The sequence below is a fragment of the Tachyglossus aculeatus genome, chromosome 17 (genome assembly GCF_015852505.1).
Source record: "Tachyglossus aculeatus isolate mTacAcu1 chromosome 17, mTacAcu1.pri, whole genome shotgun sequence".
Taxonomy (NCBI): Eukaryota; Metazoa; Chordata; class Mammalia; order Monotremata; family Tachyglossidae; genus Tachyglossus; species Tachyglossus aculeatus.
This window is the reverse complement of record NC_052082.1, coordinates 51,852,349-51,879,854: the sequence shown is the minus strand read 5'-3', so window position 1 is coordinate 51,879,854 and position 27,506 is coordinate 51,852,349. Positions and strand designations below refer to the sequence as shown.

Sequence of the window (27,506 nt, the reverse complement as noted above, 5' to 3'; positions counted from 1 at the left end):
CCAGTGGCTACCAATCAACCTACGTTTCAGGCAAAAACTCCTCACCCTCAGCTTCAAGGCTCTCCATCACCTTGCCCCCTCCTACCTCACCTCCCTTCTCTCCTTCTACTGCCCAGCCCGCACCCTCCGCCCCTCTGCCTCTAATCTCCTCACTGTGCCTCGTTCTCGCCTCTCCCGCCGTCGACCCCCGGCCCACATGCTCCCCCTGGCCTGGAATACCCTCCCAGGGTTATGTGCCTTGCCCAAGGTCACACAGCTGACAAGTGGCGGAGCCAGGATTAACTGACACGACAGTATTTAATGCTAAATGGATAAATTTCTGGTGATTTAGCATGGTTTACGTGACAAAGATTGAAGACATTAATATTTTAATATTCTATTTATTTTGTTAATGATGTGCATCTAGCTTTATTTATATTTATTGTGATGACTTGGCACCTGTCCACATGTTTTGTTTTGCTCTCTGTCTCCCCCTTCTAGACTGTGAGCCCGTTGTTGGGTAGGGACCATCTCTTTATGTTGCCAACTTGTACTTCCCAAGTGCTTAGTACAGTGCTCTGCACACAGTAAGCACTCAATAAATACGACTGAATGAATGAATGAAAGACATCATAATATGAAAGGTTCTATTAGAAGCACGGAACAGATTCACTCAAACAATTAAAATTTCAAATCAAATCATTTAAAAATGGCAAAAGCTCAGAAAATCACATTCCCCAATCTGCTCTCACGTTGTAGCTGCCACATTTTCTACTGATTCGAATGGTGCCACCTAAGTAACACTATGGTCCCACAAGAACAAGCATCTAGTGATTTTTTAAAAATTCTTGTCAACAAACCGGCTAGCAATCTAAAGGTCACTTGAGACTCTTAGACCTAAAAAGAGAACTAAATGATTTGACAAATTATTTGGAAATAATCAGCTAAAGGAAAATTATCCACCCACTCTATTCTGCTGCCTGTGAAGGGTGGAAACTAGTCCCTTGACATGGACTCCAGGACCCTCCAAAAACACCTGTATTTCCCAGGGAAGATACCAAGAGCAGACATTCGTAACTACTGGCTCTTTAAACCAACTAGTTGATGTCTTTTCCAAATCTCCATTTATTATAAAGGCTGTTGGCAATTCCATTCCAAAGGGAGTTTTCTTTGCAATTCACCTGAGTTGATAAGTCATTCCAAGAACATAAGTGAACACCTGTCCCCTCCTGCTGTATGATGGGAATATAAATACAGCTAGGGATGCTTGTTCAACCTATGCCCTATGTGGATGGTTTACTTGGAGAAAGGGGAGAGGAGCAGGCAGCATAGGTCCAGGTACACAGTGAGAGATTATTCTTTAATGCCACAGAAAGAATGAGGGATCTCAAAAACTGACTGAGGAATTTTTCTCCTATTATAAGGTAATAAACAAACCCAATATAGCTTCATCAAAAATTTCAGCTCCACTTGTTAGTATTTCTCTAGTCAAAACCACTTCAAACAAGGCAACAGGTTAAAATATAAATGCCAAAACCCCAAAGTGATAGTATACTCTTGGGTCCTAAGTTTGTCAGGGGACAACAGGGTGAAAAAAGTGGGGGAAAACCAGTTCCATATGTCAAAAACCACCTCCTACAGGTCCAGAGACACCATATACGACATTTTTGGGTAGAAACTGATTACGCATCACACCTCTGCCCACTAATCCAGTTATAGGGTCATATGTGGCCTGGTACCTGATAACTACATCCAGGAGGAGGCAAGTTGTGGGGGGGGGGGGGGAAGCATTCTCCCCCCTTTAAACACTACTCCGCTCTGAAGCCATTAGCTTCTTAGACCCTTGAATGTAACTAGACCCAGGTTCTGTGTGTAATTGTCACAAGCATCTCTGAATTTAACATCCTTTCTTTTCAGTGTTCATGAGCTTTTTTGTCCACTCCCTCTGACTGCCCAGCTGGAAAATCTGGCTACTTTTCTTGACTTAAAAATCCTTATTTTTATTGTTTGTAACCACTGAATCTGAACAGTGCTTGGCATACAGTAAGCGCTTAAATACCATTATTATTATTATTATTCAACATGGCTGTCACCTCTCACCACTTCACCAGAAGCAAACATATCTTGCTTTCTTTAAGACACTGAATCAGATTACCCACGTGCATTAGCATCCCATAGGAAAAGACCCCTATTTTCAAGGTATTTCGACCTCTGTTTGGATCTCTTCAAGAAGAAATTGCTTGGACCCAACAATAGATGCCACACTTACTTCTCATTAGTTTTCCTGACAATTCCTTTAGTGCAGAAGAAGGGCTATTTCTATTTGATACTGAAAGTCTGGAAGATTCTTGATGCTCCATGGAAACTGAGTGTGGGTCGGCCTTGAGCACCCCAAGGTGGAGGGCCTGGACATCGTCTCTACTCTGGAAAGGCAACGAGTGGTTCAGGGCGTTGCTAGTTCTACTATTCAAGTCTGTTCCTTTTGATGTGGTCACGAGCAGCTGCACTGTGCTGGAGTCCTCCAACCTCTTGTCAAGAAATCCAGTTGGGAAAGATGCTGTGGCTTCACGTCTTTTGGAGGAAGGAGAGACCTGCTCTGCCAAGGAGCTCTGTTTAACTGTATTCAGACTGTGTGCTCTTATGCGGGACCAAGTTGTGGAGTGAAAGCTTTCAGCTTCCAACCAGAATCTGACCAAATGTTCCATCCGACGCAGTTCCATGAACTGGATAAAATACGGGAGGGCGATGCTGTCTTGCAAGACTTGTTCCAAGGTTTTTGAAAGACTTGATTTGGTCTCTTGGGCCTGAAAGTCCAGGCATGATCGCCCTAAAGGAAAAATACTGCGGTCAAAGAATTAGCCAAATACTCTTCAGTGAATCAGGATTAACAGGTTCTTGATTTACATTTACAAATCAAAAATCAAAATTTTTAACTGCAAATTAGTTTATGTTCACCTGAAATTAAAAAGCTATTCTACCACCTGTCAGAGAAAATAGAATGATTGTTCTCTAAATGTATTAAACACTTGTTTCCAAAGGCTTCCTTTAAACAACTAATCCCCACAATCCTTCACTAGAAGCCCAGGTCATATGATGAATAATCAAAAGAAAAAAAAAAAACTTAACACACCACTCTCACAGGCTGCCCGCCCCTTTTTGGATAGCTTTACCTCCTATAATTTGATTAACTAAAAACCTAGATAGGAGCTCTGATCCTACTTATCTGCCAGCCTGTTTCCAAAAGGTGCCAAGGCAGATCTCTCAAAAGGTGAAAACTCTTTTCTAACCACTTGATTTTCAGGCAAAATCTTGCAGGCTCAGTCCAATCTGAGAGAAGAGGTGGTACTGTGAGAGTATAAGCAAGCGCTCACACACCCCCAAACCCTCCTCCCCGTTTCCCCCCAACCCAACCACAGAAGAAACTTTCTGCCCTTGCGGCTTTGGCCAGCTCTGGGAACAGAAATGATTAATGAGTGGGGCTGATCAGGAGAGCAAGCCCTGCTTTATAATCTGTAGCTCTGTCCTCCTTTGGGAAGTGGGATTTTTGCCTCATTTTAGCTGATGCTCTCTATAGAGATGGTGGGCCTATGCAAGTTTGCTTGGAGTTGAGGAAAGCGCTTTTTTATTTATTTGTAATAATATCTATCTCACCCTCTAGACTGTAAACTCACTATGGGCAGGGAACATGTTCCCTGCGAACTGTGTGGCACTGTACTCTCCCAAGTGCTTCCTAAAGGGCACTAAACAGAGTAAGCGCTCAATAAATACCACTGATTGACTGATAATGCCCTGAATGGGAGAAAGATCTGGTTGGTGCGAGGTGCTGTTCTATTTCAGGAAAGTTTCCAATTCCCTTTGCAAGCCTATTCAAACTTATATGAGCTGAACTGACCCCTTGACTACAGCAAAGAATAGTTGGGAACACTTACCTAGGTCCCCAAAATGAGCAGCCTCCATGTGACTGGGCTGCTTCTTGAGGGCAGCTGTCCTACTACTTGAAAATGAATCCATGTTGGCAGAAATGGCATTGATTGCCACATGGCTTGGTCCTGCAGCCTCCAGTAGGGCATGGTTTCTAGTGCTTTTCTGCGGGGAATGTACTGGTATTGCGGCTGAAATGAGAAAAGTGGAAAAGATAAACACTTTCTTTTGGATTTCATTTATTCAAAGGCCAGAGCACATCCATTTTTCCAAGAGATAAAAGCACAGGGAAGCCAATTGACTTCCATTCATTCATTCAATCAATCGTATCTATTGAGTGCTTACTGTGTGCACAGCACTGTACTAAGAGCTTGGGAAGTACAAGCTGGCAACGTATAGAGACAGTCCCTACCCAACAACGGGCTCACAGTCTAGAAGGGGGAGACAGACAACAAAACAAAACATGTGGACAGGTGTCAAGTTGTCAGAACAAATAGAATTAAAGCTAAATGCACATCATTAACAAAATAAATAGAATAGTAAATATGTACAAGTAAAATAAATGGAGTGATAGATCTGTACACATATACAGGTGCTGTGGGGAGGGGAAGGAGGTAGGGCCGGGGGGATAGAGAGGAGGAGAGGAAAAAGGGGGCTCAATCTGGGAAGGCCTCTTGGAGGAGGTGAGCTCTCAGGAGGGCTTTGAAGGGAGGAAGAGAGCTAGCTTGGCGGATGTGTGGAGGGAGGGCATTCCAGGCCAAGGGGTGGATGTGGGCCGGGGGTCGACGGCAGAACAGGTGAGAATGAGGTACAGTTAGGAGGTTAGCAGCAGAGGACATGGGCTGGGCTGGAGAAGGAGAGAAGGGAGGTGAGGTAGGAAGGGGCAAGGTGATGGAGAGCCGTGAAGCCGAGAGTGAGGAGTTTTTGCTTGATGCGTAGGTTGACAGGCAGCCACTGAAGATTTTTGAGGAGGGGAGTACCATGCCCAGAGTGTTTCTGCACAAAGATGATCCAGGCAGCAGACTGAAGTATAGATTGAAGTGGGGAAGAGACAGGAGGATGGGAGATCAGAGAGGAGGCTGATGCAGTAATCCAGTTGGGATAGGATGAGACACTGAACCAGCATGGTAGCGGTTCATGAGCTTGACTTCCATGAGCAGTAGTAGAGCTGGGAACTCAACCCAAGAATCCTGGCTGTTCTAACCACAATATCTTCCTGACTTTTAAGAAGCAGAGAAAGTACCAAAAGCTATGTGACACACATTGAAATGAAATCTCGCTGCAATTTCTTAATTCTTTCTTGCCACTTAAACAGAAGCTGAAAATGCTACCAGAAGGGTTTTGAAGTCTTGGGATTCATTTTAAGTCACAGAAGAGGTATTTCATCCAGAAAAATGTCTACAGTATTATGATCAGAATCACACCTGCTCCCTGAAAATGAACCAGAATAGAACCCATAGAGGAGATTTTTCATAGCAGCCATGGGTGACAGAACAAAGCCTTATCAGAATAAAGCAATAGAGCAAACTACAGAGAAAGACATATATAAGATTATTCATTTTGATGACTGATATATTGGGAGAAGCAGCATTATCTAGTGGTTAGAGTATGGGCCTAGGAGACAAAAGGTCCTAGGACTAGTCTGGCTCCGCCACTTGCCTGCTGGTGACCTCGGGTAAGTCACTTAACTTCTCTGGGCCTCAGTTACCTCATCTGTACAATGGGGATTAAGACTGCGAGCCCCATGTGGGATAGGGACTGTGTCCAACTTCATTACCTTGCATCTACCCCAGAGCTTACAACAGTGCCTGGCATATAGTGAGTGCTTAACAAATACCAGAGTTATTACAATTATTATCCAATCACTTTAAAATGCCAATCCCAGGCAGAAAGAGTTCTGTCCTACTATTCCACATAACAGATAAGTGAGAAGCAGCATGGACTATTGAGAAGAGCACAAATCTGGCAGTCAGGCTCTGCCACTTGTCTGCTGTGTGACCTTGGAGAATTCACTCAACTTCTCTGTGCCTCAGTTCCCTCATCTGTAAAAAGGGGATCCAATAAATGTTCTCCTTCCTACTTAAACTGTGAGCCAACTGTGTCTGACCTGATTAACTTGAATCTACCTCAGAGCTAGGACAGTGTTTGACACACAATAAGCTCTTAACAAATATCACAATTATTATCCTGGGACCCTCCCATTATTGCTCAATCAGGACTTTAAACTTTAAATCCTTTCCAATGCATTTTTCTGTACTGACATCAATGGATTTTATTAATCTAAAAAGACTATCAGCACTTCAGCTTCACTATACATTTAGAAAGCGAATTCTGGCAATTCTCCAGCATAACTGATAAACAAAATACTCTGGTTCTAGCAATGAAGTACCAGGCACAGAATTTGAGCAACACTAGGGGGTTTTCTTTGAAACAATTACTTTGCGTTAAAATGTAATCTCCTGGCCTCAGGGATATGTTTGCTGGGTCTGACAGGCAGGAATGTGAAAATACGTGCTTTCCAAGATAGTGGCTAAATTTATCAACTCCTTCAATCAGAGAGGGACACAGAGCAGGACAGATGGAATCAAGCATTTTTCAGTTTTTCCAAACTTTTTTCCTGGGATGGGGGGGCCCTACTTTTTTTTTTTACATGGGAGAATGTTTACCAAAAATTAATTAGTCATATAGGGCTATTTTTCAAAAGTTCCAAATAGCAAGCCTTGAATTTTCTTACTTATCTTAAATAACACCAAAATCCTATTGTTAACTAACAGTAAAACTGTTTCTAATGTTAAATTAGGAATATGCCTGGTGGGAAACAAGTCCCTTTTCATAAAATGTACACTAACTGAAAATTATGTTACTGTTAAAAGCTATCTAAGCACTTTAGTGTAAGGATCTGGTCTTCCACAAATGTACTGCTTGTTTATTTGAACACAAGGCTAGTGTTCAACTAGTCTCACTCTAATGAGTCACTTTAACTAGAAGGAAAGGTTAGAATCCATAAAAAAAAATCCAAATAAGGTCCAATTAAACATGTGGGCTAAATTAAACTTCCAAATTAAAGCCATGACTGTAAAATGTCCCAAACCTACCCAAAGGAAAAATGCTGTTGTTTAAAACCACCACTGTTCATTTATGGCAAAACCCCAGTGGCTATTAGATATTAACTAAGGGAAGCAGCATGGCTCAGTGGAAAGAGCCCGGGCTTTGGAGTCAGAGGTCCTGGGTTCAAATCCCGGCTCCACCACTTGTCGGCTGTGTGACTTTGGGCAAGTCACTTAACTTTTCTGGGCCTCAGTTACCTCATCTGTAAAATGGGGATTAAGACTGTGAGCCCCGCGTGGGACAACCTGATCACCTTGTAAACTCCCCAGCGCTTAGAACAGTGCTTTGCACATAATAAGTGCTTAATAAATGTCATTATTATTATTATTAACTAAGCAGCACACATAAAAATGGTTAATAATAATCTCAACAAACTGTTTTCTCTTCTTTAATATGGTGAATCATACATAAAAGGATGCCTTTTTAGATATTTCATTTACGTTAAGGTATGTCATAGAAGATATCCCTCTAGACTGTGGGAAAGAATCTTATCTACCAACTCTACTGTATTGTACTTTCCCAAGCGCTTAGTACAGTACTCTGCACACACTAAACACTCAAATATCACTGATTAATTTCAAGCTTTTAGACGTGCAACAGGAAAATATCTACATAATTAAAGGTATGTTTTCAGAGAAATGACAAACTACATGTTTCAGTTTTAGAGGGCATGCATTTGGTATTGAATTGACAGAGGGGCAGGTGGAAGGGTATGTGTGGAGGTAGGGAGGGCTCACCTCAGTTCCTTTGAGTTTAGGGGGCACACCCACAGAGGGTAAGGGCTACTGCCAAACACTTCAGGGTGTAAACTGAGACCCAGTTCCCAATAACCAATTACCTGGATTGGATAACTCAAGTGAAGCCCCATTGTGCAAGTTGTGTTTATAAACTGGGTGAAAGCAAGGTGCATCGAATGACTGTTTGGAAGTTAATAAAACAATTAAACAGAGGACACAGGTATCTCATAGCAATGCAATTCACATCATCTCTCAGTACAGTGAAATTATGTAAACTTACTTTTAATTGCCTTCGCATCTGTGATCTTCTCCTGCTCTTTACCTTTCACTTCAAGAAAAAAAAAGAAATATGGTTAAAAAGCAGGTGATTATAGTGCACCACAAATTTCTGTTAAATTGAATCCCTGAATCCCTTTCTTTTACCTTAAAAGCTGGTAAACTGAATTATGATTGGATTTAAAAGTAACAGTACACCAATTCATTCATTCAATCGTATTTATTGAGCACTTACTGTGTGCAGAGCACTGTACTCAGCATGTGGGAAAGTACATAACAGGGATTAAGCTACTACTGCATTGGACATGATACTAGATTCAAGTTTACAAAACTTTTTTTAAAAAATTACAGAATTTTGACATTATGGAGTTTTCAAAAATATATAAAAGCTTCTAATTCCTTCTTTAAAAATCAACTAAAAATGTAGGGATTTTTTTATAAAAAAAACCCCAAAAGACAAGGAGCAATAATTATAATTCTCAGTTGTTAAAATGCATTTTCTTATGAACTGCCTATTACTCATCTCTCAAACTTAGTCCATCAGCCAATGGTATTTACTGAACCTGCAACTGCCCTAAACAAGGAGCATTTGAGTACCTCTCAAACACCACAGTTTCCGTAGGCTGAGGCCCAGGCAGAGCAGAGGCAGAGACTGAGAGAAGCAACACAGAAAGACTGGGAATGTATTTTAAAATACCATGAATGTTCCACTAGATTTCATTAGTGGCTTAATGCTGGGCACAGGGTGACCAGGTTAGAGTGTGGATGGCACAGCATAAACTTTCACCACTACTGCAGAAAGAGGAGTGAGGTTCAGGGTGGGAGATGAAAAGTTCAACATGAGACATGATGAGTGTGAGACACGCAAGTGGCAATGCCCTGGATGCCAGAGGAGTCAGGGGAGTCACCCGGTCTGTGCATAGTTTTAAGAGAATGCTAATCTGCACATCTGGGTGTGAGGCCTTGGGATTCAATGCAAAGGAAACTGCTTCTCAGTGACTGAGTTATTAACACTTCTTCATCTCCTTCAGCAGCCTTCAACATTTAAAATGCCTTTCACTGGTGCCTTGAAAGTTCTAATAGTGACATCAGAGAAGACTGATCTCAGAATGGTTTCAAGTTTTACTGACCTTTAAAAAATCTGAATAGTAATTAACCTTATTGAAGATGTCATTATTGCACATTTCATTCCTCTTATTGAGCTTTGGCATTTCTTGACCCCAAACTATTTTCACTGGCAACCCACTAATGTCCTTGAAAAGATCCAAAAGCCAGTGGGGATCACATAAGAAACATTTCATGAAGCGAGCTTTAAAGTTTCCTAAACTGTAGCCAAATGGGCTATCAAAGTGATCATAAGCTTCCCTTAGTGCTTCCCTATTTTCTATGTTGCCTTTGTGACTAAGAGTGACCAGGTTCCCAGGACCATGCCTTTACCTCCTGCTTATCAGGGTTTAAGTTAGGTGTTTGCCCAGAGTAGGCTTTCGATAAATACTTGAGATTATTTGCAAAAATGCCACATGACCCGGTGAAATGGATAGGACTGGGTGGGAGGAAAAGCAGCATAAAGGTAATAATGATATCCCACCTTGACTACTGCGACAGGCTCCTCACTGACTTCCCTGCCTCCTGACTCTCCCCACTCCAGTCCTTACTACACTCTGCTGCCTGGATCATTTTTCTAAAAATGTGTTCAGTTCATACCTCCCCACTCCTCCAAAAACTCTAATGCTTGACCATCCACCTCGGCATCAAACAGAAACTCCTAACCACTGGCTCTAAAGCACTCAATCAGTTCTCCCTCTTCTATCTTACCTTGCTGATTTTCTACTCCAGCACAGTACCCATGCTTTGTCCCTCCAAAGTCAACCTACCCTCTGTACCTCGATCTCATCTATCTCGCCACCTACCTCTTGCCTGTGACTTCCCTTGGGTATGTAACTCCCTCCTCTTTCATATATAAGAAACCAATATTCTCCCCACCTTCAAAGCCTTACTGAAAAATCACACCTCCTCCAAGAGGTCTTCCCCACTTAAGCCCTTAATTCCTTTATTGCCTCTCCCTTCTGCATCTCCTACACAAATGGATCTGTACCCTTTTAGCACTTGATACTTGCCCCACCTCAGCCCCACAGTAATTATATACGTATCTGTCATTTATCTTAATATGTCTCCCCCTCTAGTCCGCAAACTCCTTTTGGACAGGGAACATGTCTACCAACTCTGTGGTACTGTACTTTACCAAGCACTTAGTACACACAGAAAGCACTCTATGAATACTTTTGACTGATTTGAGGCCTTGAAGAGAAACAATTTCCACCCAGAAAAGGTAAAGGGAATGTAGGAAAGACATTACAGTCTTTCCAAATGGCAATAGAAAGCTGAACCATCATTCACCATTCAAAAGCCAAGAGCCAGTACAATTTCAGGTACCAGTAGTGTCCAATTCAAAGTGCTGCTTCCATTTTCTTTCAAAATACAAATAATTCCCTGACTTGAAATGATTGAAAGGATGGATCAAATTCAGATCGAACATATCTAGCAATTCAGGGTTTCTCTCACAATCTAGCAAATTAATTACATCAGAAGTGGGGGGGGTGTTGTACAACACTCACACTGAACTTCAACGTTTGATGCTAAAGTGAGCACTGGCTCAGATGTGAAAATAAAATACGGAAGAATTGCATTTTTTAAAAGATTTTGACCAAGAAAAAAAAAGATTTAAAAACCAGCCAGTACAGTCAACTTTGCCTGAAACCAGATGAAAAGAACTACAGGCAGGTCATTCAGAAAACACTGTCTGGGAAACTTTCCAGGAATCATCTATAAAACCACCACTACTTTTTGGAATGAGGTCTTTACACTGCAAAGGAAGAAAGAAGATTTTAAAATGTAAACACTCCATAAAAGGCACCCTCGGCTCCCCAGCTCACCCAAAGGCCTACCACAACAGTGCCTGAAATATTATAAGTGTCAGCCCTTTCAACAGGAAATGATAATGAAGAAGACATATACCAACTCAGCATTTTGCATTTAGAAAAAGGCTTGCGCTCTTCCACTGGAATGGAAAAATTCAGATTTAAACCGTGTTTTGGCAGCTAAGCATTGATAATTTTGGTTCCCAAAGCCCAAGTAAACTTTTGAACTTATTGAAGAGCCTGCAGGTTATATAAATAACCTCCCACTAAATGTTTGACAAGCAAACGCTTTCCAAAGGCAATACTTGAATACTACCATCTGGAGGAAAAGTCAGAAGAGAAGCCCACAAGGATATGTTCTGAGATAAACAGAAACCTCACCCATTCCACTGTATCTGTCTTTTTCAATAGACAAGTGCACAGAGATGGCACGTACCAATTCTATTGTAGTGTACTCTCCCGGGTAATTAAGTGCAGTGCTCTGCACAGAGACACTTAGAGAAGCATCGTGCCAGAGCAAGGGCCGGGCTTCTTATCCTGATTCCTCCACTTGTCTGCTATGTGACCTCGGGCAAGCCAATTAACTTCTCTGTGCCTCGGATACCTCATCTGTAAAATGGGGATTAAGACTATGAGCCCTTTGTGGGGCATGGACCTTGTCCAACCTGATAAGCTTGTATCTACTCCAGCCCTTAGTATAGTGCTTGGCAGTACTACGCACTTAAAATATCATAAAAAAGTAAATGCTCAGTAAAGGCCACTGATAGATTCTGTTCTTGCATAAGAACCTCTAGCAGAGAAGTAAATCGGCTTTGCCCTGTTTATTTCTAGAGATGATGCGACCTCTTCAGTTTTAGTAGCTTTTCCCATTGATTGATTTGTACCTGTCTTTTTTTCTGTGAACCATGTTGCCTAAACTCTACTCTGCCTCAGGACAGGGCAACATTTCTGTCCTAGACACGAATACTTGAAAGCTTGTTGCACTTCTTCAGTACAAGCTGCAATTTAAAAAGGTAATAAGCACTCCCAGCAAACACTGCTACCTACACTTAACTAGAAACTGTCAACCTGGATAAAAGCTTTTCCAACTTCAATCCACAACAATGTAACATTGAAAGTTCTAGCACCCAAAAAAACCTGACTGAATTGGGCAATAATTTAATTTTTGCTTTGCCACAAAAATTTGTCATTAGGTCCATTTTAAAATAAACGGGACTCGTAGGGATAGCCAACCACTTAAGGGTCCTAAAAGGCTTTCTATTTTTCTCCTTCTTTGGGGATGTGTGGTTCTCTTTTTAACTCACATTTAAATACATTTCCCTTATTCTTGGACAGAATTCTAATTCACGTACATATCCCCTTTTCCCTTCTCCACTCTACTGAATTCTAATATTTCCCTCCCTAGATTGTAAACTCCTTGAGGGCAAGAGTATCTACTAATTCTACTACACTCTCCCAACCACTAGTACTGTGTTCTGCACATTATATTGATAAATATTCAAACTATTTTCCTTCTATCCTTACTGCTATTATTTTTACCTCAGCTGACTAGTTTTTGTCTGTACAATTTTTATAATGTAATCAAGGATTGCTTTCCCTAGATAAAAGACACTATTGGAAATTCCTGAGAACCCCTTTACTTTTCTGTTTAAAAACCTCACAAAAAGATTGCTATTCCTTGGTTCACACTCTTTCGTGGTACCAAAGCACAGTTTCCTATAGGAAATAATGTAAAGTGTATTAGTGCGCTCCCGAGACTTAAAACATTGACCAAAGAGAATCAGATAGGACAAAGTCTTTGTTCCACACTGGGCTTATAAGTGGGAAGGACAGTAGGTATCATTCCTATTTTAAAGATGTGGAAACTGAAACCAAGAGAGGTAAGTGACTCGCCCATAGTCACACAGGAGGCCAGAGGCTGAGCCTGGCCATCTGACTCCTAAGCTCTGTGCTCTTTCCACTAGGCTGGGCTGATTCGATCCTATGAAAAGACTAAGTAACATTTGAAAAGCTTTTTGGGAAACGGTGGGCAGTGTTACCTTATCCTTTTTGTGTTGTTATTTTGATTAAAGAGCATAAGGAAGGCCACCCTGGGTTAAAAAATGATGGCCCTCCCTGCCCAGCAGTCTTCTTCTGACAATGCTACTAAAGATGACCTTTCCAGTTTACTGCCCATAAAGACCAGACGACAGCATGTGGCTGGTTCAGCAGGAACCATCACCACCACTGCAAAAACAATCAAAGGGCTTGTCCTGTTCATGGTAGGATATACTTTCCCCCCTCTTAGTCGTTGTTGTCTGAGATGCCCTACTGGATCTATCTGGGTACACTGTAGAAGGATTCCAGAGATCAGCAAGAATTACTGAGAACCTACTGTGGGCAAAGCACTTCTCTAAGCATTGGGGAGAGTACAACAGACATAGTGTACATAATCCCTGCCCTCCACAACATCGCCAAGATCTGCCCTTTCCTCTCCATCCAAACCGCTACCCTGCTCGTTCAATCTCTCATCCTATCCCGACTGGATTACTGCATCAGCCTCCTCTCTGATCTCCCATCCTCCTGTCTCTCCCCACTTCAATCTATACTTCACACTGCTGCCCGGATCATCTTTGTGCAGAAATGCTCTGGGCATGTTACTCCCCTCCTCAAAAATCTCCAGTGGCTATCAATCAACCTACGCATCAGGCAAAAACTCCTCACTCTCGGCTTCAAGGCTGTCCATCACCTCGCCCCCTCCTACCTCACCTCCCTTCTTTCCTTCTACAGCCCAGCCCACACCCTCCGCTCCTCTGCAACCACTAACCTCCTCACTGTGCCTAGTTCTCGCCTGTCCCGCCGTCGACCCCCAGCCCATGTCCTCCCCCTGGCCTGGAATGCCCTCCCTCCACACATCTGCCAAGCTAGCTCTCTTCCTCCCTTCAAAGCCCTACTGAGAGCTCACCTCCTCCAGGAGGCCTTCCCACACTGAGCCCCCTCCTTCCCTTCCCCATCCCCTGGGTCTTACCTCCTTCCCCTCCCCACAGCACCTGTATATATGTTTGCACATATTTATTACTCTATTTTACTTGTACAAATTTACTATTCTATTTATTTTATTTTGTTAATATGTTTTCTTTGTTGTCTGTCTCCCCCTTCTAGGCTGTGAACTCGCTGTTGGGTAGGGACCGTCTCTATATGTTGCCAAGTTGTACTTCCCAAGCGCTTAGTACAGTGCTCTGCACACAGTAAGCGCTCAATAAATACGACAGTGAATGAATGAATGGTACTGATGATAGTATTTGTTAAACACTTACTACGTGCCAAGCCCTGTTCTAAGCGCTGGGGTAGATACAAGGTAATCAGGTTGTCCCACCTGGGGCTCACAGTCTTAATCCCCATTTTACAGATGAAATAGCTGAGACACAGAGAAGTTAAGTGACTTGCCCAAAGTCACACGGCTGATAAGTGGCAGAGTTGGGATTAGAACCCATGACCTCTAACTTCCAAACCCGTGTTGTTTCCACTAAGCCGCACTGGTACTGAATTCTTGTTTTACTGTAAAGGAACACAGAAGTTAAGTGGTTTGCTCAAGGTCACCCAGCGATCGGGTGACAGAGGCAGGAATCCCCGAAGTCTAAGAACCTTCTCTGTTCCTCCAAGAATTCTCCGATACAGATGGAACACTGACCTGCCCCAGGATGGAACTGCTTAGATAATCTCAAATTTATCCGAGTTGGCCTCATCTAACTCTTGAGAATTGGTCTCAAGATCTTCACCTCGAAGCAAAGCTTTCAAAAGGAGACACCAAGCCTACCCCGCTGACGAAATGCTCACGGCCCCATAATTACGGGTAATATATACCCCTCCCCCCGCCAGCATTACCTCCTTCCCCTCCCCACAGCACCAGTATATACGTATGTACGTATTTATTACTCTATTTATTTTACTTGTACATATTTATTCTATTTATTTTGTTAATATGTTTTGTTTTGTTGTCTGTCTCCCCATTCTAGACTGTGAGCCCACTATCGGGTAGGGACCGTTTCTATATGTTGCCAACTTGTACTTCCCAAGCACCTAGTACAGTGCTCTGCACCCAGTAAGTGCTCAATAAATACGATTGAATGAATGAATGAATGTGAAAAATACCCCTGTGTCTTTCAGTGTGCATTTGACCTTCGGGATCACAAGCAACTCACCACTTCGTGGAAAACTCAAAACTGCCTTTTTTTAAAAAAAAAAAGAAAAAAGAAAGAAAAAGGGATGGTGACCCATCAGAGAATCCCATGACAGGAGGAGGGATGTACAAGGGCAGGGTGTAGGCGAGGGGACACGGAAGTAGGAGAGTGGCTATGTGTGTATGTATCCAGCGCTTTGAACAGTGCTTTGCACATAATAATAATAATGAAGGTATTTGTTAAGCGCTTACTATGTGCTAAGCAGCGTGGTTCAGTGGAAAGAGCCCGGGCTCTGGAGTCAGAGGTCATGGGTTCAAACCCCAGCTCTGCCAATTGTCAGCTGGGTGACTTTGGGCAAGTCACTTAACTTCTCTGTGCCTCAGTTCCCTCACCTGTAAAATGGGGACTAAGACTGTGAGGCCCCCGTGGGACAACGTGATCACTTTATAACCTTCCCAGCGCTTAGAACAGTGCTTTGCACATAGTAAGCGCTTAATAAATACCATCAGTATTATTATTAAGCACTGGGGGGGATACAAGGTGATCAGGTTGTCCCACGTGGGGCTCACAGTCTTAATCCCCGTTTTCCAGATGAGGTAACTGTGTCCCCCTCGTCCCCCTCTCCATCCCCCTCATCTTACCTCCTTCCCTTCCCCACAGCACCTATATATATATGTATATATGTTTGTATATATTTATTACTCTATTTATTTATTTTATTTGTACATATCTATTCTATTTATTTTATTTTGTTAGTATGTTTGGTTTTGTTCTCTGTCTCCCCCTTCTAGCCTGTGAGCCTGCTGTTGGGTAGGGACTGTCCCTATATGTTGCCAACTTGTCCTTCCCAAGCGCTTAGTCCAGTGCTCTGCACACAGTAAGCGCTCAATAAATATGATTGATTGATTGATTAAGTGACTTGTCCAAAGTCACACAGCTGACAATTGGCGGGGTCGGGATTTGAACCTATGACCTCTGACTCCAAAGCCCGGGCTCCTTCCACTGAGCCACGCTGCTTCCCCAACGCTTAGCAAATACCATTATTATGTGTGTGAGGGACAGGGTCTCCCTTGCTGCAGTCTCTCTTACACACACACACACACACACACACACACACACACACACACACACACACACACACACACACACACACACACACCGCCATAATTGAGGATCATTTTGAGGTACACTTCAACGGTGGCACTTCCTGCTACTGCCCTGTTTCTCCCAGAACTAGCGACAGCCCATCCGCTCCTACTGGGCTCGGCCCCAATCAATCAATCAATCAATCGTATTTATTGAGCGCTTACTGTGTGCAGAGCACTGTACTAAACGCTTGGGAAGTACAAGTTGGCGACATACAGAGACAGTCCCTACCCAACAGTGGGCTCACAGTCTAAAAGGGGGAGACAGAGAATAAAACCAAACACACTAACAAAATAATCCTCACCCCCCCACCCCAGGTCCCTCCCTCCCTCTCTGTCAGGCACTCAGTCAACCGTAGTGATTATCACCTGTGTAATTTACTACTCTATGTATCTGACTTGTACATATTTATTCTATTTATTTTACCTTGTTAATACATCTTGTTTTGCCGTCTGTCTCCCCCTTCTAATAATAATAATAATGACATTTATTAAGCGCTCACTATGTACTTACTAAATCAATCAATCGTATTTATTGAGCACTTCTGTGTGCAGAGCACTGGACTAAGCGCTTGGGAAGTACAAGTTGGCAACATACAGAGACAGTCCCTATCCAACAGTGGGCTCACAGTCTAAAAGGGGGAAACAGGGAACAAAACTAAACATACTAACAAAATAATCCTCACCCCCCTCAGCTCCCTTCCTCTCTCTGTCAGGCACTCAAGTCAGTCAACCGTAGTGATTATCACCTGTGTAATTTACTACTCTATGTATTTGACTTGTACATATTTATTCTATTTATTTTACCTTGTTAATACGTCTTGTTTTGCAGTCTGTCTCCCCCTTCTAATAATCATAGTAATAATGATGGCATTTATTAAGCGCTTACTATGTACTTACTAAATCAATCGTATTTATTGAGTGCTTCCTGTGTGCGGAGCACTGGACTAAGCGCTTGGGAAGTCCATCATCATCATCAATCGTATTTATCATCATCATAAATCGTATTTATTGAGCGCTTACTGTGTGCAGAGCACTGTACTATGCGCTTGGGAAGTACAAATTGGCAACATAGAAAGACAGTCCCTACCCAACAGTGGGCTCACTGGGGGAGACAGAGAACAAAACCAAACATACTAACAAGACAATAATAATAATAATGGCATTTGTTAAGCGCTTACTGTGTGCAAAGCACTGTTCTAAGCGCTGGGGAGGGTACAAGGTGATCAGATTGTCCCGTGTGGGACTCACAGTCTTAATCCCCATTTTACAGATGAGGTCACTGAGGCACAGAGAAGCTAAGTGACTTGCCCAAGGTCACACAGCTGACAATTGGCAGAGCTGGGATTCGAACCCACGACCTCTGACTTCTCTGACTCAGAGAAGCAGCGTGGCTCAGTGGAAAGAGCCCGGGGTTTGGAGTCAGAGGTCATGGGTTCGAATCCCAACTCCACCCCTGTCTGCTGTGTGATCTTGGGCAAGTCACTTCACTTCTCTGGGCCTCAGTTCCCTCATCTGTAAAACGAGGATTAAGACTGCGAGCCCCACATGGGACAACCTGATCACCCTGTGTCCTCCCCTGCGCTTAGAACAGTGCTTTGCACATAGTAAGCGCTTAACAAATGCCAATTATTAGAGAAGCAGCGTGGCTAGAGAAGCAGCGTGGCTCAGTGGAAAGAGCCCAGGCTTGGGAGTCAGAGGTCGTGGGTTCGAATCCTGGCTCTGCCACCTGTCTGCTGTGTGATGTTGGGCAAGTCACTTCACTCCTCTGAGCCTCAGTTACCTCATCTGGAAAATGGGGATGAAGACTGTGTGCCCCACGTGGGACAACCTGATCACCTTGTATCCCCCCACAGCGCTTAGAACAGTGCTTTGCACATAGTAAGCGCTTAACAAATGCCGTCATTAAAGCCCGGGCTCTTTCCACTGAGCCACGCTGCTTCCCTAAGATAAATAAGATAAATAGAATAGATAGGTACAAGTAAAATAAATCATCATCATCATCATCAATCGTATTTATTGAGCACTTACTGTGTGCAGAGCACTGTACTAAGCGCTTGGGAAGCAGTGTGGCTCAGTGGAAAGAGCACGGGCTTTGGAGTCGGAGGTCACGGGTTCGAGTCCCGACTCCGCCACACGTCTGCTGTGTGACCTTGGGCAAGTCACTTAACTCCTATGAGCCTCAGTTACCTCATCTGGAAAATGGGGATTAAGACTGTGAGCCCCATGTGGGACAACCTGATCACCTTGTATCCCCCCCAGCGCTTAGAACAGTGCTTTGCACATAGTAAGCGCTTAAATGCCATTATTACTAAGTACAAATTGGCAACATCTAGAGACAGTCCCTACCCAACAGTGGGCTCACAGTCTAAAAGGGGGGAGACAAAACCAAACATACTAACAAAATAAAATCAATAGAATAGATATGTACAAGTAAAATAAATTAATTAATAAATAGAGTGATAAATATGCACAAAGCCCGTCAGCTGCCCTTCGGGCTCGGCCCTCCGCCGGGCCCGGCCTAGGTTGGCCCCCCACTGCAGGCCGCCCCTCGGGTACCTTTCCGCCGGAAGAAGGACATGGCGGGGCTGGGCTTAGAGGGCGAAGGGAAAGGCTGGCACGGAGCGGCCCCGGCTCCCCCTCCTTCATCAAAGAGCCTCGGAGAGCCGGGTCCCTCAGTGGCCGCCGCCCGACAGGGCCTCTCTCCTGGCGGTGCCGCTCCTGCCGCCTCCTTCCCACAGAGCAGACACAACCGCCGCCATATTGTCAACAACCCGCCCCGAGGGCTCCGTCCCCTTCCCCGCGCGGGGCATCACGGGAGGCGCGGCCATCGACTCCCTCCTTTCCTCCCCCTCATGTGACCGCCATGATGGCGCCGTTTCCATCTTGGATGAGGGAGGAAGGGCGTCCGACCCTCTGAGGGGCCTTAGTTGCTAGGCAACTTTTCTGCCGAGGCCCAGGGCAAGCGGGGCCTCCCAACCCATCCCCTTAACACTGACCATCTCCTGTTATTTCCTACTGCCACCCTCTCTGAAGACGCCTCTAAAGCAATCAATCGTATTTATTGAGCGCTTACTATGTCCAGAGCACTGGACTAAGCGCTTGGGAAGTACAAGTCAGCAACACATGGAGACAGTCCCTACCCAACAGTGGGCTCACAGTCTAAAAGGGGGAGACAGAGAACAAAACCAAACATACTAACAAAATAAAATAAAGAGAATAGATATGTACAAGTAAAATAAAGAGTAATAAATATGTAAGATCATGTATACAGGTGCTGTGGGGAAGGGAAGGAGGCAAGATGGGGAGTAAGGGCGTCCGACGCTCTGAGGGGGCTAAGTTGCTAGGCAACTTTTCTGCCGAGACCGAGGGCAAGCGGGGCCTCCCAACCCTTAACACTGACCATCTCCTGATATTTCCTACTGCCACCCTCTCTGAAGACGCCTCGAAAGCAATCAATCAATCAATCGTATTTATTGAGCGCTTACTGTGTGCAGAGCACTGCACTAAGCGCTTGGGAAGTACAAGTTGGCAACATATAGAGGCAGTCCCTACCCAACACCATCATCAATCGTATTTATTGAGCGCTTACTGTGTGCAGGGCACTGCACTAAGCGCTTGGGAAGTACAAGTTGGCAACATATAGAGGCAGTCCCTACCCAACATCATCATCAATCGTATTTATTGAGTGCTTACTGTGTGCAGAGCACTGCACTAAGCGCTTGGGAAGTACAAGTTGGCAACATATAGAGGCAGTCCCTACCCAACTGTGGGCTCACAGTCTAAAAGGGGGAGACAGAGAACAAAACCAAACATACTAACAAAATAAAATGTACAAGTAAAATGTAAAATGTACAAGTAAATGTACATTTACATTGTACATTGTAAAATGCACAAGTAAAATAAATAAATAAATAAATAATCAATCAATCAATCAATCGCATTTATTGAGCGCTTACTGTGTGCAGAGCACTGCACTAAGCGCTTGGGTATACTATTGATTGATTGATTGATAATAGGGGGAGACAGAGAACAAAACCAAACATACTAACAAAATAAAATAAATAGAATAGATATGTACAAGTAAAATAAATAAATAATCAATCAATCAATCGCATTTATTGAGCGCTTACTGTGTGCAGAGCACTGGACTAAGCGCTTGGGAAGTACAAGTTGGCAACATCTAGAGGCAGTCCCTACCCAACAGTGGGCTCACAGTCTAAAAGGGGGTGACAGAGAACAAAACCAAACATACTAACAAAATAAAATAAATCGAATAGATATGTACAAGTAAAATAAATAAATAAATAAATAAATAATCAATCAATCATTCAATCGTATTTATTGAGTGCTTACTGTGTGCAGAGCACTGCACTAAGCGCTTGGGAAGTACAAGTTGGCAACATATAGAGGCAGTCCCTACCCAACAGCGGGCTCACAGTCTAAAAGGGGGAGACAGAGAACAAAACCAAACATACTAACAAAATAAAATGTACAAGTAAAATGTAAAATGTACAAGTAAATGTACATTTACATTGTACATTGTAAAATGTACAAGTAAAATAAATGAATAAATAATCAATCAATCAATTGTATTTATTGAGCACTTACTGTGTGCAGAGCACTGGACTAAGCGCTTGGGAAGTACAAGTTGGCAACATATAGAGACAGTCCCTACCCAACAGCGGGCTCACAGTCTAAAAGGGGGAGACAGAGAACAAAACCAAACATACTAACAAAATAAAATAGAATAGATATGTACAAGTAAAATAAAAATAATCAATCATATTTATTGAGCGCTTACTGTGCGCAGAGCACTGGACTAAGCGCTTGGGAAGTACAAGTTGGCAACATATAGAGACAGTCCCTACCAAACAGCGGGCTCACAGTCTAAAACGGGGAGACAGAGAACAAAACCAAACATACTAACAAAATAAAATAAATAGAATAGAAATGTACAAGTAAAATAAATAGAGTAATAAATATGTACAAACATATATACAGGTGCTGTGGGGAACGGAGGGAGGTAAGATGGGGGGGGATGGAGAGGGGGACGAGGGGGAGACGAGTGGCTAGGCAACTTTTCTGCTGGTGCCGAGGGCAAGTGGGGCCTCCCAACCCATCCACTTAACACTGACCAACTCCTGATATTTCCTACTGCCACCCTCTCTGAAGACGCCTCGAAAGCAATCAGTCGTATTTATTGAGCGCTTACTCTGAAGACGCCTCGAAAGCAATCGTATTTACTGAGCGCTTACTGTGTGCTTACTGCACACAGTAAGCGCTCAATAAATACGATTGATCGATTGATTGCAGAGCACTGTACTAAGCACTTGGGAAGTACAAGTTGGCAACATATAGAGACAGTCCCTACCCAACAGTGGGCTCACAGTCTAAAAGGGGGAGACAGAGAACAAAACCAAACATACTAACAAAATAAAATAAATAGAATAGATATGTACAAGTAAAATAAATAAATAAATAGAGTAATAAGTCTGTACAAACATATATACATATATACAGGTGCTGTGGGGAAGGGAAGGAGGTAAGATGCGGGGAATGGAGAGGGGGATGAGGGGGAGAGGAAGGAAGACAGTCCCTACCCAACCATGGGCTCACAGTCTAAAAGGGGGAGACAGAGAACAAAACCAAACATACTAACAAAATAAAATAGAATAGATATGTACAAGTAAAATCAATCAATCAATCGTATTTATTGAGCGCTTACTGTGTGCAGAGCACTGTACTAAGCGCTTGGGAAGTACAAGTTGGCAACATATAGAGACAGTTCCTACCCAACAGTGGGCTCACAGTCTAAAAGGGGGAGACAGAGAACAAAACCAAACATACTAACAAAATATAATCAATAGAATAGATATGTATAAGTAAAATAAATAAATAAATAGAGTAATAAATATGTACAAACATATATACATATATACAGGTGCTGTGGGGAAGGGAAGGAGATAAGATGGGGGGATGGAGAGGGGGAGAGGAAGGAAGGGGCTCCATCTGGGAAGGCCTCCTGGAGGAGGTGAGCTCTCAGTAGGGCCTTCAAGGGAGGAAGAGAGCTAGCTTGGCGGATGGGCAGAGGGAGGGCATTCCAGGCCCAGGGGATGACGTGGGCCAGGGGTCGATGGCGGGAGAGGTGAGAACAAGGCACGGTGAGGAGATTAGCCGCAGAGGAGCGGAGGGTGTGGGTAAAGCAATGGGGTTATGGTGGATGTGAGGGGAAGTGGGAGTAGACTGTGAGTAGCCAACTTGTACTTCCCAAGTGCTTACTTAGTCCAGTGCTCTGCACACAGTAACTGCTCAATAAATATGACTGAATGAACGAGTATAAAGGGTTATATATTGTAAATAGAAAAAATATAACTTTAACATTTTTTAATACATTTCTGACTTCCCAAAGAATTGCACCAATTCCAGTGATGCAGCTACTGACCTTTCATTTTGACTACATTCCTCACAGCAAAGTTCCATTGATAGAATTTCCTTAGGAGCTGTTGTTCTTTCTTCTATTTAGTTTTTCCTCCCCTCCTTTTCACCTCCTTCAGTGTTCTCTGAAAATTCAACTGACTCTTCTGAAAGAGAAGTCCTTGTTTGTCCTTTATTATTTGGTGCTCCTACTGCCTTTTTCTTTCCCGTGAAGATTGTCTCTCTGTAACTCTGTAGCTCTGTAGATAGGTTTTGTCCTTTTCCAGACATTGTTCATCTCAGCTCCAAAAGGGCAGCTTGTTTTAGAATCCTTTGAAACTTTGGTTTGAAAGTTCTGTTTCAAGAAACAAATTTAGGATCAGACTGCCCACTCTCTCTCACCCACTATTTTCACAGCAGACACCCTGGTTGTGTTTTTGAAAGGGATTTTTCCTGTTAGAAAATTCCAATTTTTGCCAAAACCAGGGAAAATTACACAGACAGGACCAGGGCTAGTAGTCTTGTCTCTGAGGCCCACCTCAGAACCCAGACATCAGCCTAGCTGCTTCACTGACAGATAGCATTTGGGATTTCCCACTTCCACAGCCTTTCCCCCTACTCTGCTGTCACTGTGGAGATTCATAGGGCAGTCCCAAAAATTCAAACAGGTGGACAGTTGGGAGGAAGAGGGGCAAAGAGGTGTAAAGCCACCAGGAGTCCTGGACAATAACTGTCAATCAGATAGGTTCCCAGGCCAATCAGAAGGCATATGCAACAACACAGCATCCAGCAAAAATACCCTGTTGGCACCGGCTCAGTTTAAGACTTTTGAGTCCTCTCAGGATGAATTGCAACAAAAAGTACCAATTTCTGCCCTTCTGGACATGAGCTGGCTAATGTGGAGATGTTGTGCTGAGGCTCAGGAAGTTTTCCCTGGGCAGGAGCTTTGCCCTAGGTTGGCGTGACAATTGTCATCATCATCATCATCATCAATCCTATTTATTGAGCGCTTACTATGTGCAGAGCACTGGACTAAGCGCTTGGGAAGTACAAATTGGCAACATACAGAGACAGCCCCTACCCAACAGTGGGCTCACAGTCTAAAAGGGGGAGACAGAGAACAAAACCAAACATACTAACAAGATAAAATAAATAGAATAGATATGTACAAATAAAATAAATAAATAAATAAATAGAGTAAAAAAATATGTACAAACATATATACATATATACAGGTGGTGTGGGGAAGGGAAGGAGGTAAGACGGGGGGATGGAGAGGGGGATGAGGGGGAGAGGAAGGAAGGGGCTCAGTCTGGGAAGGCCTCCTGGAGGAGGTGAGCTTTCAGCAGGGTCTTGAAGGGAGGAAGAGAGCTAGCTTGGCGGATGGGCAGAGGGAGGGCATTCCAGGCCCGGGGGATGACGTGGGCCAGGGGTCGATGGCAGGACAGGCGAGAGCGAGGTACGGTGAGGAGATCAGCGGTGGAGGAGCGGAGGGTGCGGACTGGGCTGTAGAAGGAGAGAAGGGAGGTGAGGTAGGAGGGGGCGAGGTGATGGACAGCCTTGAAGCCCAGGGTGAGGAGTTTCTGCCTGATGCGCAGATTGATTGGTAGCCACTGGAGATTTTTGAGGAGGGGAGTGATATGCCCAGAGCGTTTCTGGACAAAGATAATCCGGGCAGCAGCATGAAGTATGGATTGAAGTGGAGAGAGACACGAGGATGGGAGATCAGAGAGAAGGCTGATGCAGTAGTCCAGACGGGATAGGATGAGAGCTTGAATGAGCAGGGTAGCAGTTGGGATGGAGAGGAAAGGGCAGATCTTGGCAATGTTGTGGAGCTGAGACCGGCAGGTTTTGGTCATGGCTTGGATGTGAGGGGTGAATGAGAGAGCGGAGTTGAGGATGACACCAAGGTTGCGGGCTTGTGAGACGGGAAGGATGGTAGTGCCGTCAATAGAGATGGGAAAGTCAGGGAGAGGGCAAGGTTTGGGAGGGAAGACAAGGAGTTCAGTCTTCGACATGTTGAGCTTTAGGTGGCGGGCAGACATCCAGATAGAGATGTCCTGAAGGCAGGAGGAGATGCGAGCCTGGAGAGAGGGGGAGAGAGCAGGGGCAGAGATGTAGATCTGGGTGTCATCAGCGTAGACATGATAGTTGAAGCCGTGGGAGCGAATGAGGTAACCAAGGGAGTGCATGTAGATCGAGAACAGAAGGGGACCAAGCACTGAACCTTGGGGAACCCCCACAGCGAGAGAATGGGAGGGGGAGGAGGAGCCTGCAAAACAGACTGAGAAAGAACGACCGGAGAGGTAAGAGGAGAACCAGGAGAGGACGGAGTCTGTGAAGCCAAGGTCAGATAGCGTGTTGAGAAGAAGGGGGTGGTCCACAGTGTCAAAGGCAGCTGAGAGGTCGCCTTTGACCTTAAACAGTAGGTATAACCGGGGCCTCAGATTCCCTGTCTGTTACGAAAGGTAACTAATCCCTTGAAGAGGGAACAAAGCTTGTCCAGCAGTCCTGATGGGAAGCATCATCATCACTGTGGACAGGGAACGTGTCTACCAACTGTGTTATAGTATACTCTCCCAAGCACTTAGCACAATGCTCTGCACATAGTAACCTCTCAATACATATGACTGATTCATCATCAAAGGCCTCTCAAATCACCACATCAGCTTGGGCATCCTATGCTAACAAGATGTATTTACTATTAGATGAATTCTTCAGCTGTAATTTACAAAGTGAAAGATAGAGTCGAGCTTAACACAAAGCCTTAAATTCACAACTTAAAAACTCAAATTGGGAAATGACTAATGAAGAATGGTTGAAAAGGACTTAGGTGTCACAGTGGGCCATAAATGGAACACTCTGAACATGAGTCATCAGTGCAGTTCTGTTGTTATAAATAGGTAGGCTTCATTCCAGGATGGATTCCAAACAGAGAAACCCACCCAATTTACTTTTGCGCTTGTTACACTTCTGCAGAATATGGCATAGGTCCATAGCAGGATGATATCCCAGTATCCCTCTTGCCTTATTTACCCCTGCTCCCAGCTGGATCTAGGGCTGACAGCAGGAAGGGCAGAGCACAGACAAGGAGGGTGGAGGTTTAAGAAGCAGGTGGGGCCATTGGGTAGCAACGTGTGTACCATATGACATCGACCAGAATAGCTGGTTCTTTATTTTAGGCTCTACTAGGTAGGAAAAATTTTGGAGTAGTTGGAGAGAGTTAGAAAACTGGACAATCGAGAGCACAGTAAGGAAAAAGCATTCGAATTGTTCTACACGGAGAAGAGAAGGCTCAGGAGAAGCCAGATAATCTTCAGGAACATGAAGGTTTTTTGTTAGAAAAGTTGAGGAGCAATGGTGCTCCTAGTTACCCAAATGACACAAAAAAGCGTTCAAAGGTGACACTCTTGGGGGTTGATTGAGAGACTCACTGCCAGAGATGCCGAGAATAGAGACAGGCAGACAGGATGTGCAGAAAAACAGAAAGAGAAAAGAGGTGCAAATGAGGAGAGAACAGGGGCAGGTTGGGAGTGGAAGGAATAGACAGACGGGTACCGGAGGCTTCTTCCCTAAGTTGAGTTGGTCCTGGGGCCTTACCTGCATCTGATACCATCCATCGGCTCTAACTCCGCCTCCAGTTACCATCACCGCTATAATGGAGGGGTCTTATTTACTTTATGCCCAATTCCATGGCTGCAGTCCGATTGTTTCAGGAACCTCCTCACTAAAAGTAAGCACAAACAGGTATTTAATCTCCATTTTACAACTGAGGAAATTAAAGCACAGAGCAGTTAAGAGATTTGCACCTGGTCACTCAGCAAGCTGGTGGCTGAGGCAGAATTAGAACCCCGGTCCTCTGACTCCCAGGGGGTGTAGTCTTTCCCCTAGGCCATGCTACTTCTCAGTGTACTTTTCTTCAGTAGCTATTGAGGCAGAGAAGGAAGAGCTAAAGGAGCCACTGGTGTCTTCTGGGCACCATGCACTGCAAAATTATGTTTAAACAGCTTGAAAGAACATTGTTTCTCCCATCTGTTCTACCCATGCACCTCTCAGCCAACTTTCTGGCCTGGCTGCTCTCTGCTGAGAAGCTTTGTGCCCTGCAGCAGTAGGGGTGGGGGTGTTTCCTCCACTCTATTGGCTCAGGCCTGAGCACCTGCTCCAAGCTCCCTGATAAGAGTGTGAACTTCTGCAAAGCAGGAGCTTCCTCACTAAAAGTATTGTACTCCCTTAATTCACTCAATCATATTTATTGAGCACTTACTGTGTGCAGAGCACTATACTATGCACTTGGAAAAGTACAGTAAGCAGTGACATTCCCTGCCCACAGTGAGATTTCAGTCTAGAGGGGGAAGACAGACATCAACACAAATAAATAAAATTACAGACTTGTACTCAAGTCCATGGGGCTGGGAGAAGGGAAAACCAACAGAAACAAGTCAGGGTGATGGAGAAGGGAGTGGGAGATGAGGAAAAGTGGGGCTTAGTTTGGAAAGGCCTCTTGGAGGAGATGTGCCTTCAATAACGCTTTGAAAGGGGGGAGAGTAATTGTCAGATTTGAGGAGGGAGGATGTTTCAGGCCAGGGGCAGGATGTGGGCGAAGGGTCAGCGGCAAGACAGGTGAGATTGAGGCACAGTGAGAAGCTTAGTGCTAGAGGAACAAAGTGTGCAGGCTGGGTTGTAGAAGGAGAGAAGTGAGGTAAGGTAGGAGGGGGCCTAACAGTGCTCTGCACACTGTAGGTGCTCAATAGATCAGATGTTCTTTTTAGTACCACCATTTGGTTGAATTGGAAAATGATTTCTCTTTGTGAAATGTAGGGTCTTTTAAAGTCTTTGGTGAGAAGG

General features: G+C 44.0%; 1 protein-coding gene across 2 annotated transcripts in view; it reads right to left on the bottom strand.

Annotated features, from left to right (window-relative positions):
- The window catches only part of AKAP10 (A-kinase anchoring protein 10), a 37,353-nt gene extending 18,359 nt beyond the window's left edge, over positions 1–18,994 (bottom strand). The window contains exons 1-4 of one of the 2 annotated variants that reach the window (XM_038759262.1): positions 18,804–18,994; positions 8,026–8,073; positions 3,909–4,091; positions 2,249–2,806 (exon numbers count right to left, since the gene is read on the bottom strand). In XM_038759262.1, coding sequence (XP_038615190.1) covers positions 2,249–2,806; positions 3,909–4,091; positions 8,026–8,073; positions 18,804–18,825 — 811 coding nt within the window. In that variant the 5' untranslated portion in view covers positions 18,826–18,994. Of the gene's footprint in view, positions 1–2,248; positions 2,807–3,908; positions 4,092–8,025; positions 8,074–14,609; positions 14,694–18,803 lie in introns of those variants that run through there. The other variant, XM_038759261.1, reaches the window with a different exon arrangement.
- Positions 18,995–27,506: the final 8,512 nt, after the last annotated feature.